General features: G+C 46.3%; 1 protein-coding gene across 2 annotated transcripts in view; it reads right to left on the minus strand.

The window, feature by feature from the left end:
- SIK3 (SIK family kinase 3) overlaps window positions 1–12,774 on the minus strand; it is a 148,940-nt gene that overhangs the window by 28,503 nt on the left and 107,663 nt on the right. Inside the window, exons 7-15 of one of the 2 annotated variants that reach the window (XM_006761549.2) lie at window positions 12,238–12,356; window positions 11,574–11,684; window positions 10,926–11,069; window positions 10,216–10,293; window positions 9,986–10,095; window positions 6,603–6,756; window positions 6,203–6,358; window positions 3,161–3,231; window positions 1,033–1,176 (exon numbers count right to left, since the gene is read on the minus strand). In XM_006761549.2, coding sequence (XP_006761612.2) covers window positions 1,033–1,176; window positions 3,161–3,231; window positions 6,203–6,358; window positions 6,603–6,756; window positions 9,986–10,095; window positions 10,216–10,293; window positions 10,926–11,069; window positions 11,574–11,684; window positions 12,238–12,356 — 1,087 coding nt within the window. The remainder of the gene's footprint in view (window positions 1–1,032; window positions 1,177–3,160; window positions 3,232–6,202; window positions 6,359–6,602; window positions 6,757–9,985; window positions 10,096–10,215; window positions 10,294–10,925; window positions 11,070–11,573; window positions 11,685–12,237; window positions 12,357–12,774) is intronic. The other variant, XM_006761550.2, reaches the window with a different exon arrangement.

Genomic DNA, 12,774 nt, shown 5'->3' on the forward strand with positions numbered 1-12,774 from the left:
AACAGACTATTTTTTTTTACTAAGCTATCCGCGGTCATTTGCAAAAGCTTATCTCCCTTCTTTCAGAGTTCCAACGTGGCACTAGTCATGTCTCATCCTGCTCAGAGTTCACCTGTCTCCGCTGATTACATCAATGCCCAATGGGGAACTAGTCACAATAAAAACACTGTCAAGCTTGCGAGTGTGAACTGGTTGCAAGATGTAATAGCAGCACAGTTATAAACTTAATTTCCTTGAAATATGACTGCTTTTCAACCTTCCCAAGTAAGAATGCTTTTCACCGTCCTCTCAAAAAGATGATAATAAAATAAGTTCTAGGAATTTAGGGTGGCGTTGAGAGTGTGAGCCATGAGTTTGGGTATGTTCTCAGCTAAGGTTTTTAGCCATCAAGGTATTCACAGAAGACAATCACCCTAATCTAGCCAAGGGCCATTCCTCTTGCTTGCAGGCTTACTTGGATTCAATTTTGTCAAGTTTTCTTGGCCAGCTATGGTTAAGTTACTTTTTATTTTTTCAAGAGAATGAGCTATCCATGTGACAGAGCCCCAGTAAAGAACTTGCCATCAGAATACTGCCTGAATGACTGCTTGAAGAGGATGTAGTGCCTGCGCTACCACTCACAAAGGGCCATGTCCTCCTCTATATCCTGGCTCACTGCTCAGTGGTGACATGGTAAGAAATGCTTATTCTTTTGAGGGCAATGTGTTATTAAAGGTCACGTCTATTAATATGGCTACACAGCCTCTCATTTCCAGGTGGCCCTCTGAGAGCTTCACCTTCTTGCAGGTTTCAAGTTCAATTTCATCTGAGTCAACATCTAGAATCACAAGAATCAATGCAGACAATACACGTGCCTACGAGGCAATGGGAAAGAAGAATCCTATGTTGCTCTGTGCACTGCTTAGTGCACGGAGCTGAGGAGACGTAGTTCAGGATGCTATTTAAAGCCTCGATGCCAGTCACCAACACTAGCCAGAAGGGTGCCTGTCCAATGAGCCTCAAGGAGCTCACATAGCTCATGTGGCTACTCACCGATGCTGATCAGGTACCAGGTGAGGGGGCCAGACCCGGGAACGGAAAGGCTGCTGTCCTAGCTGCCGTTGTAGGTCCGGTGGGATTTCGGCCGTAGGGTTGGTCATGGCCAGTGTATGCCTTTTGGACCTATTTGCCAAGTACCTGCAACAAGCAGGAGCACATTTCATAGTAAAAAAAAACAGCCAGGACTACTCCTCAGCAAGAAGCATTAGAAGTTAATGTAAAGCACTCCGGGTGGAATTGTGCCGGAGCTCTGAAAGGGCTCCATAGCGAACAGATCCCTGCGGGAGGAGTGAGGCACGTCCACCGCCAGCAGAAGCTGCTGACCGCTGGCGTGACAGACCTGGGGCCTGCGAGCAGCCATGGAAGAGGAGAGCAGAGGCAGCTACAGAGAAGAATGATTTTCCTTCCACTTGACAGAAGAATCTTTTCCCTACTTATTAATTTTATTCTTCTTTTCCCCTCCAAGTTTCAAAAAATATAAGAGAAAATAAGCACTAAGGACCATTCCTAGAGATGAGCGAAGGGAGATATTCAGAAGGTCCCCATGTCTCCGACCCCTGGTCCCCAGGTTTTGAGCCGTTCCTCACTCCAAGTCTCAGAAAACATAGCTTTTCATTCAGGGAGAGCAAACTCAAACCTCCCTTCCCCGGGCCCCAGACTGTATGTCAGCCATCAGAGAAGAGACTGATATTGTTCCCTGGGAATCAACCTCTCTAGAGGTTGTGAAACCACAAGAAATGTTTAGAATTCATTTTGTGGGGAAAATGCAAGACAAGAAAACAGAAGTTTCAAAAGCGGAAGAGTTGACGAGCTGCTGCCTTTAACCTGAAGATATTGGTCCCCTTCATCTGGTTAAGCATTATTCCTTTTTGTCTCAAAACAAACGGGCATATTATCCTTTAAATGTTGGTCTAAAGAAGAAAAAAAGGTAGGGCAGAAGGAAGTGAGTCCAAGAGGAAGACATAAAATGAAACACTGCCGTCTAATTAAAGCAGCCAGGCAGTTACGCTTCCTAGTTCTCTCACCACACCAGCAGGACCCATTTACAATTTCACATACTGTTATCAGCAAACTACAGAAACAACAAAATCAAGAGGGGAAAAAAGTTACAACTGTCCTTCTACTGGCTAAGCTGTGGGAGGCGCTGACCCGCTTGCCAACACCCCTGTTCTCCTCTCCCTCCACAGGGACCGGCTTCTGTGAGAACTGCACTCTCAGGAGCCAGCAACCATCAGGCTCTTAAAAAGTGCTCTTGTTTCATTCCTAACTACTTCGCCCACTTAAGATAAAACAGTTAACAGACTATAATTAATGGTATGAAAACTTGCAAAAGAGTAAGCCATTAGTGGTTTAATATCCATTTGATAAAGACACCTAAAGTTCCCCCAAGAGCCCATGAAAACTATTTTATTTCAACTTCCCTCAAGGGAAAAACGTATAATCTTGAGGAACACCTGTATTTCTGGGAAAATACATGCTGAATTCTGGTCAAACCCCACTCCGCAGAAAATAAGAATGACAACTCCCACAAGGGGGCATGGGTGGAGCTGAGGGACACGGCTAATGGAACTGAGGTAAATGAACAGCACAGTGTGCCTGATGGTCACTGCTGTTTTCTGTGGATTAGGCATCGCTTAACAAGGTTCTGCAAACCATAGATGTTTGCATCTGTCACTGGCCCGAACCGCATATTCTTTTCAAGCGAACAGTACCAGAGGTATTCATTCTCCCAGAAAGGAGGAGTCCAGGCCAGAGGTCCATGGCTAGCCTAGCTAGGATCACTGTCATACCAAATCTCCAATTCCTGTTCGGTAAACAGTCCAGGGCAGATAGGAGTAGGCGTAGTGCCTTGTGAACACTATGAGCTGCAATATGAAGGCAGGTGACAAGGAAGGTCGAAGGGAGGAGAGAAGCGTTCTTATGGTTCTTGCTGTCACTCAGGACTTCCAATGGCGTTTACAGAAATGAAATTTTCTGGGGAGTCTTCAGTTCCTTCTAGGTGGGAGGAACATGCCACCTGGCTTGAGCAGAGACCACACAAATGCTGAAGCTATACTACACCCTCCTTGGGCAGAGGCGACCTTTCGCTGGTTGCAGGTGAGCCTGCCAGATGCCACATTACCTCTGCACAGCTTCCTGATCTGGCTCCCCGTCCGAGCTCTCCTCGTCCACAGGGGTAACTGCTGGCACTGCCTGACAGAGACAGAAAGGACAGGCTCAGGCTCTGCTGCTTCTGCAATAGCTCTCATTCTGGAAACTGCCTAGGGAGTGGTCTTCCATTCGTTTTCTTACTCACACAACGTTTCATAGGACCCCTGGGCTACACACAACTTTCAGATACCTTTCTATTTTTCCATTTTTACCTTGTTCAGGTGATTTTACTTTGGATTTCTTCCTCTGATTCATCTTCATTCATTCATTTCTTTACCCAACAAATAGAATACCTACTATGTTCCAGGATAAAATGTAGTTCTGGCCCTCATTTTACAGTCTAGTGTAGGACAGAGACAAGTACACAGACAATTTCAAAACAGCAAGACCAAGTCCTCCCTGGGGCACTTGGGAGCGGAGGAAGGTCTCTTGGAGGAGGTGACATTCACCTGAGACCTGACAAGTGAACAGGAGCCAAGGAAAGGGGGAAGGAGTCACAAGCCTTTGAGGTCCTAGGTTCTGAGAAAAGAGAAAGCCTGCGGGTGCTTGGGAACCTGAGGACACGGCAGAAGCTGTTGCCTGGCTAAGAGGTGACCAAGGGTGCGTATTCACACTATTTCCAGAGTTTAGGTGTCTTTAACTCCAGAAAGGCATGAGGGTTTTTTAAAAGTACATTTTAGTACATAATGTAATTGTGCAGTTGCAATTCAATGCTTTCTTTAAAAAAATCTTCATCCAAGGATATGCTCTTATTGATTTGAGAGAGAGAGAAAGGGAGAGAGAGAGAAACATTGATCGATCAGTTGCCTCCCATACATGCCTCAACAGGGATCAAACTCACAACCTAGGTATGCGCTCTGACTGGGAATTGAACCTGTAACCTTTTGGTGCACGGAAAGACGCTCCAACCAACTGAGCGATTTGGCCAGGGCCACGATTCCACGCTTTAAGTAGCTGTGACCCACCACCACTGTGCGTGAAATGAGAGCCTCCACAGCATGCATTCCCGTGGCTCTCCCCACTGCTATGGACTGGACACCATGCATTCTTGACAGCTATGCACAGGGCTCACATAGTCACCAGGCCTCAGGCACTAGGGCAAAAATCATACTTAAATTAGGAACATTTTATGAAATGGATAATTATAAACCCAAACAAAAAATCTTTGGAGTAATTCCATTGTTTGAATGCTTCTAGGGTTTCCAGGTCTCTTCTTACAAGTTTGTAAGGCCTGGGGTAACAGGACTGGGAAAGTGGCGGCTATGGGGGTGCAGGAGAGGAGCGCTGTGGCCAGGGATTCCTGGCGTTGCATACCACATTAAAACTTTATTTTGAGGAGGTGCAGTGGTAACCCACTGAAGGATTTCAAGCAGGGACATGATGTTCTAAGATCTGTATTTTAGAAAGCTTGTGCACGTTGGCCGCAGAGTGAAAAGTGGTGGTGGCAAGCCAGTTAGGAGGCCACTGTATTAATTTAGGCCAAGGATGACAGTGGTTTAAGGAAGGGCAGTGAAATGGACAGAAATAAGGCATTTACCTTACAGGCACTGGGGAATAATTTGATATGGGAAATGAGGGAGAGGAAGACTTAAAGATAAAGCCCACATTCCTGGCCTGTCTAATCAGGAGATGACAGTGCTTTCACGGTCACTCAGGACAAGACACAGGTTTAATGAGCAGGCCAAGGTCGTTTGGGGACATGCTGGACTAAAATTGTGCGTGTCTTGGGACACCAACTAAGTATGTGCAGTAGGCAGGCATGTATATCTATGTAGACACATCCACAAGAGCATGCGGGGCTGCAGAAGCACCTGGACAAGGCCACCCAGACAGGGTATGTAAAAAGAAATGGAAATAGAGCCTAAGATAAAAGTCGGGGTTTCACCAATTTCAAGGAACAAGCACAAAGGAAAACTGAAAAGAACCAAAGAAAATATTTAAAAAAGAAAATGGTCAACAGTGACTAACACAGTTGGGAGGTCCAGAGAACAAAAGTTAAAACTGTCCACTAGATTTACCAACAAAAGTTCGTTACTGATCTTTGCAAGAACAGCTCCAATGGGCAGAGCAAGTCTGTCCACCTCCCTCAAAGCTGTCCGCCTGGCCCTCACAGCCTCCCTGACCCTGCTCTCTCCGATGCGTCTGCCGCCTATCAGTCCCTGGGACTCACCCCAGCCCTTAATCACATGCAGCCTTGCACTATTCCAGTGGTTCAGGGAGGCCAGGAATTGCAAACATGATTCTTTCCTTTTCCAGACCTGTGCCAAGCCACAAACCTGTGGGACTAATCCATAACAAGGTAAGTACAGAAATTGAACAAGATTTTAAAAATCTTAAAAAGAGAAGGTAATATTTTAAAGAGTTATGGATATAATAAATATCCAATCTTATGGTACTACGAGATTGAATGAATGAATGAATTTACCCAGGAGAGGAAAGTAACTGGAAATAAACAACCCAGGGCTAGGGGTGGGGGTAACAATCTTTTAATGTAACCATCATATACAAGGGATGGGACTGAGGGATGCCAACTGACTAGGCTAGACCTTGGGAAAGCCAATCAAGTGCTAAACCCAAAACGCAAGGCAGTGCTAATCAAAGGAGAAATGGTGCATAGAAGGTAATATTGGAAACCAACCTAACAAGCAATTTATTCCAGAGAAAACTTAGCATGTGCTGCCCTCTGGCCGAGAGGCGTTACCTGTGGGAAGGCGCCTCCAAACTGAGGGGTGGCAGACGCACTTACTAGGTGTAAGTGGTCCGTGAGGATGAGGCTCTCTGGGAGCAGGCTTCAGTGTAGAAATTATTGGGTTAAGAAAAGAAGTTAGCCAAAAAATAAGACTGGAAAATTCAACTAGCCTGAGGAAAATGTGATTACATTGAACACCCTAAGTTTAGAGAAAGAGGAAATTCAGACATTTAGGTTGGAAAGCCTCTTTTTCCCACCCTATGCTCACAACCTCTTTATCAAAAATCTCGGAGAGAGTGAGCTGGGATCTGTGCTGCTACTCACTGGTGTCATGGTGACAAGTGGGGAGGGTCCCCGTGGGCGCTTCAGCAGCTGCTGGGCATGTAGTTGGATGTTGGCTCCTCCATCTGAAGCCCTTCGGCCAAGGGGACCCATTCCATTTAGCAGCTGGAGGGGAGGCGGCTGTAACAAGGACTGCTCCTGTCGGGAGTGGAGTGGGAAGGACAGGTGGATGAGGCACGGGGAGAGGAGGAGAGGAAAAGAAGTGCTCTCATCCACTGACGTTAAGGACCCTTGGTTGTGATGGAGACTAGAGAAATCTTCCCTCACACCCAGATGCTTTCCTTCTCTACAAAGACACCCTTAAATCCTGGAAGGTCTCTCAGTCTCTTAAAGAAGTGGAAATGTGTTTCTTTTGGGCAAGCCCTCTCCCATATCCAGATACCTTGTACTCAAGCTGCCCAGTTGGTTGCAAATTTTGCATGGGCAACAGGTTGTGCATGAAGTTCATGTTAGGGGCCACCTGAAGGAATGGAGCCTGCGGGTTGACTCCAGGAAAGCCAGGTAGGAGCTTCTGCAGATCATCCATAACTTCCATGCTAAAAGAAACAGGATGACAGAGAAGTCTGGTTAATATTCTTTTTTTAAAGGTTTTTTGTTTTTTAAAATATCTTTATTAAGAGTATGACAGATATCTTTCTTTACCCCCCCCCCCCCATTGAACCCCTTCTACCTGGTTCCTGCCCTGTCCCAGGCCTTCAGCACCCTATTGTCTGTGTCCATAGGTAATGCACATATGCATATAAGATCTTCGATTAACCTCTTCTCCCACCCCCCTCACCTCTTCCCTCTAAGATTTGTGGCCCCACCCCATAACAAAGAAACAGAATTTCCGGAGGATAAGGCCTAGAAATTAGGATTTTAAAAAAATTCCCAGGTAATTCTAATGTGCAGCCAAGGTTGAGAACCACTGTATTAGGTAGAGCTGTTATGTCTCCTGGAATTGGTAGAGTGGCCTTGTGTAGTAGGTGTTCTCTAGGGCCCAATGGCTCAGTATCCTCAGTCACCTGAGCTGGGCACTCTAGGTGCACCTCTGTGTGGGTTGTGTGCACAGTCTTGTAGTTGAGCACTGAGAGGAATTGACCTCCAGACCAATCAGCTGTGAGGACCAGCTGTGACTAAGTGGAAGAGCTGCTGTGCAGGAGACACCCCTGTGGAGCAGGACTTGCTTCAGTGGGGCTTGGTGCTCACTGAGTCAACCCCTTGAGTGTGTGGCTTGTGGATGTGTACAGTTGTAATTTGCTATGGTCTGAAGCTGTCCACAGGGTGCACTGGCTCTGGGGCCTCCCAGGAGGTGCAAAGTCAGCCACTGCCTGGGGCCACCCGGCAAGAGCTACAGAGGGATCTGCAGAGTTTTCCTATTTGTATTGGGTTTGGAGGTGCCCAGGTAAGGCCCAGCTGTGAAGGAAGGCAGGCTGATGATAGTGCCAAGTCTTGGGTCTCTTATTGATAAATATGGGGCACAATGACACCAGCTGCTGCTTTTTTTTTGGAAAGATTTTAGCAAAGTTTGAGCCAGGACAGGCCATTCATATGGAAAAGCTGCTGAAAAGCTTGGGTAGGGCTACAAATTGGATGGAGCGGGGTCTTAGGAATCACCAGGGTGGAGTGAACAGTGTCGGCCACGATGATGGAAACTGAGATATGGCTGCTCATTAGCTCTGTAACGGGGGAGGTCCCAGCATAGCAGCAATGACCCCCGAGAACACACTGGTCTGGGAGAAAGCCTCCCGTAAGTTCCTGACCCCAATACCAGACAGTCCAATTCCTCCTATGTCCCTGGATTCCCCCAAAGCTGCCACCTGGTGCTGGAGCTCAGAGGAAGCAGGACCTTGTAAGTCAGTACAAAGGCTCTCTAAGAGGAACTGCTGAGTCTCCAGCAGCCTGTGTGTCACTCAACCACCATCCTGGCTGGTTTTTACAGCCCAAAGTTAGGGGGACTTCTCTGCCCAGCTCTGGAGCCCTGGGTTGGGGGTTTGGTGTGGGGCTGGACCCCATGCTTCTTACAGGAGGCCTTGGAGACCTCTCCCAATTAAAAAAGGCCACAGCCCGTCCAGCACCTCTGCCCCTCCCAGCAGCCGTGATGTGCTTTCTTCTTTACTTCTCTAGTTGTAGGACTTCCATTCAGCTGGTTTGAATGATGGCTGTTGTCTTTTAGCTGTAATTTTGATGTGGTTGTGGGAGGTGGTGAATACTGGTGTTTACCTATGCCGCCATCTTTTCTGGTTAATATTCTTACTCAAAGTGCTATATCCCCAAACTGATGAAATGGGTAAGTTCAGTATAATTTATTATATATTTTTCCACTTTCCCTGCAAATTTGTATTTCTCTTTAAGATCCCAAAGCAAGTAGAAGTCCAATGTGTGGGATCTGGCTGCCTGCCACTTTACTGTTTGGAACTGGGGATTGCTATTCTTTATTGACCACTCATGTGAAACCAACAGCTCTGAGCCCTGAGGAAATACTGGCACCGGTCCAGCTCGGGCCTGCACAGTCTGGAGGTGAACAGCACATTTCTGGAGGACATAGGCCACCCACTAAAACCTGGCTGCCTGGAATAGCCACTCATTCACAAGGGAAAGAAGGCAATTCCTCCCGCCAGTGCCGGCAGCACAGACACGCCGCGATGTGCAAGGCTGTGATGCTCCTGCAGTGGGACTCACAGCACACTGTAAACCAGCAGGTCTTTCCACTGGCAGGGCAACACTGCGGACACAGCCTTTGGAGCCAGACTGTTCCCCTGCTGCCTGTGTGAATGTAGGCCCAGAATGAGAAACCTAAAGCAAGCCGATCAGCAGGCCTGGGGATCTTTTTCTGGAAATCACTCAGAGAAAAGAGGTATTTAAAAAGCAAAACAAACAAAACAAAACAAAACAACTAGCTTTACACCTAGTTGAACTCTCAAGAGAACTCTCTGACACAACCTTCTCTTCTCTACTCAGTAGAGAGAATATCCAGAAAAGATGAAAGGGTATTTTTAATGTTGAGTCTTCAAATGTAGAACAGAAAAGGAGAGAGCCAGCCTTTAGGACATCTCCCAGGTGGGAGGGCATCAGGGACATATGGAAGGACTATTTTGGGAAAACACTTTGGGTAACTGGTACTTATTCAGTGTGGTTTTTGTTTCCTTAATTTAATTTGTAACACAGATAAATCACACCATACCCTTTGTCTTCACTTCCAAGATGAGTCTTGCATTAGGACACGTAGCGACCACCTCTCGAACTTTGAGAGGCACTTTTATGTGACTTAGATCAGAAGACCTCAACCTTTGTGGACACAGAGACTATCATACTCTGCACCACAGTGTTTCGATTAATTGGCATGATGGTGGCTACTGGCCCACCATCCACTAGGGCAGCGGTTCTCAACCTGTGGGTCGCGACCCCTTTGGCGGTCGAACAACCCTTTCACAGGGGTCGCCTAAGACCATCCTGCATATCAGATATTTACATGACGATTCATAACAGTAGCAACATTACAGTTATGAAGTAGCAATGAAAATAATTTTATGGTTGGGTCACAACATGAGGAACTGTATTTAAAGGGCCAGAAGGTTGAGAACCACTGCACTAGGGGCAGCTCTGTAATATTTTTAGCAAATCAAATCTGGTCTACCGGGGACTCTGAGCTGGGTTACAAACAGGTCTTGGCCACCGGATTAGTTTTCACCTGGGAGATACAATGAAGTAGGAAAAATGCACTGGTGGGAACTCAGTCAGGTGGGACTTTTTGGCCCTGAGGTTAATTAGGGCTCAGACACTCACCGGGGGTCAGCCACACCCACTGTGTGCCTCCTCATTGACAAATAGCGAACCAATGCTTCAGGGGAAGGCTCTTCACCCTCATCACTGTCCAAGTTCACTGTCCCATCCGGCTGAGGTGAAGGAAAACACAACTCAATTAGACATGAGAAGTAATTAGAAATAAAAGTAAGGCAAGGAAGCAAGAATATGGGAAAGATTAAAACTGACAACGATCAGAGATCGCCACTTGCCTCCACAATCTGGTTCTCTGGGTTGATCAGCTGCACCTGCGGAACGCTGATGTTCATAGTGGTACCCGCCTGCTCCGCCTGGAGAGAAGTACATACAGATACACACATACTATAAACACTAGAGGGAAATGATAGCCTTTCAAAGTGTTCTTTTTATTTTTAATCCTCAACTGAGGATAGGTTTTTATTGATTTTAAGGAGAGAGGAAGAAAGAGAGAAACATGTGAGAGAGAAACATCCATCGGCTGCCACCCATACACGCCCCAGACCAGGGATCAAACCTGCAACCTGGGTATGTGCCCTGACTGGGAATCGAACTCACAACCTTTTGGATGACGCTCCAACCAACTGAGTCACCCAGCCAGGGCTAAAGCATTCTTGATTGCTAAAGTCTATGTTTCTACCTCTGAGTCTTTGGTTCTTTAGAAGCTATATTAAGAGAGTTGTGTGTTTCTGTTTTTGCTTTTTGTTTTTTTAGAAACAACAGTCTCAATGATTTGCTGCTTCTTAAAAACAAAAAAACAACAACCACACCCTGCAACTACAGTTGTCTACCTCGAGTACATAAAGACCCTTCCATCCTCCCTAAGAAAGGTTCCAATCTTTGCTTGATCTTTGGACTTAAGAATTCCTGAGCAGTGGCTAACCACCCTCCGCCCCGTCCCCAAATGTTACTTGTCCTGAATCAGGTCACAGGAATCACTGCCCACCTGGATACTGACTGGTGCTTGAAAGGCCATGGCTCGGGGCATGCTGGGAGGTCCTCCGACATGCAGGGTTTTATGTCTCTTATGTCGATCGCACAGCAGATGGTAGATTGCACTATAGTGATCATAGGCATCTGTGCTTAATGACTACCAAGAGAGAAAGGAAAGAGTAAAAACCCTGGTGAAACGGCAGGTCAATGACCAAACATTAGTAACATTACCAGACCAAAGCATCTCTGTTCCAAGACCCAGAGAGGGGCAGAGGAAGAAGGGGAAGGAAACAAAAAGATCATGTTTCTGCTGGTCACCAGATAGGAGGGGTGGGTGAAAAGGATGGGATTACGAAGTACAAATTGGTTGTTATAAAATAGTCATGGAGATGCACAGCATAGGGTAGATAGTCAACAACACTGTAATGGTATCAGACGGGTACTAGACTTACTGGAGTAATCACTTCGTAAGTTACATAAATGTCTTATCTCTATCCTGTACACATGTAACTAATATAATGTATATCAACTATAATTGAAAAATTTAAAAAATTATTTAAATAAAAAAGACCCAAGTGCCCAAGAAGGAGAAAACATTTAAAAAGGTAACCTGAGGGAGTATGGCCACACCTCCCTTTGCTCTCCATTCCTTTAGAGATACCTGTAGTGTCCGCTCTCTGTCCAGTCCAATGTCCTCCATGGCCAACAGGACATCCTCATTCAAAACGTCTACCTGTCTTTCTTCTTTTATCTGCCGGCATTCAGCTATTAACTGTAACATTAAAAAAAAAAAGGTAAGCCATTACACCCCAAATTAGCTATGCTAAGATGACATATCACATATGCATGTCACCTACAGCAAGCTGTTCCAGGCCCCTAGCTTGGGATATTTTTGGCTTCAGACAAAGCCCAAGCAATAAAGCCCCGGGGTAGCTGTGAGAAGACAAGATCCTCATTTTCATGAGCAACTCTGGGGTACCTGGGATGGCCACGATGGTTTAAATAAAGGTATGCTACAAGAGCCAATGAACTAGCACACTAGGCAAGAGGAAGAGACGTCCCCATGGTGGGTACGCAGCAGAACTGTGGGCTGTACTGTGTCAAAAGCCAAGAGACTGTGACTTGGGGGTAAGTAGTACAGAGCTGGTCTCACTGTTCTCCATCAGCTGCTGGTTTAAAATCCCCACTTTCACTCCTTGCTTGAGTATTATCCAATAGTTTATGCCAGGACTGCCTTTTCATGTCCTGGCCTAATTACAACCTCATGCAAAAGAGGTTTCAGTAGTTCTGAGAAGCATTCCCTAAGGCAAGTGGTGCTCACTCACCCTGTCAAAGTTGGGGTCGTTGTCCCCTAACTTCATCCACTTGTGTTTGCATATCTGCTCCATTGAAAGGCGCTTACTTGGGTCCAACACCAGCATGTGGCGGATCAAGTGCTCACACTCTGCAACAAAGAGCCTGTGTTTAACTCCGTGAGGGAGGTACCAGTGGTGCCCCCAGCGAGGCAAGGTGAGCAGGGAGATTTTCAAGTTCCTTGTTTCTCATTTGTTTCTCTTGCTCCTTGCTCCTTACCTATGTCATTGCTTACTCCAGAAGGGACTGGCAAAGGTGGAAAGAGATGGAGAAAAGAGGAATTCAAATCTGGTAGGCTGGTTAATACCCTCACTAAAAGTCTGATTAGAAAAAGTCTCAGGATAATCCATAGATCGCATCTACACTAATAAAAGAGAAACATGGTAATTGGTGTATGACCGCAACCCTTTTCATTAACTAATCAGTGAGATATGCAAATTAACTGTCAGCCAAGATGGTGGCCGGCAGCCAGGCAGCTTGAAACTAACATGAGGCTTGCTTGCTTCAGG

Source organism: Myotis davidii, unplaced genomic scaffold (assembly GCF_000327345.1).
Source record: "Myotis davidii unplaced genomic scaffold, ASM32734v1 scaffold97, whole genome shotgun sequence".
Lineage (NCBI taxonomy): Eukaryota > Metazoa > Chordata > Mammalia > Chiroptera > Vespertilionidae > Myotis > Myotis davidii.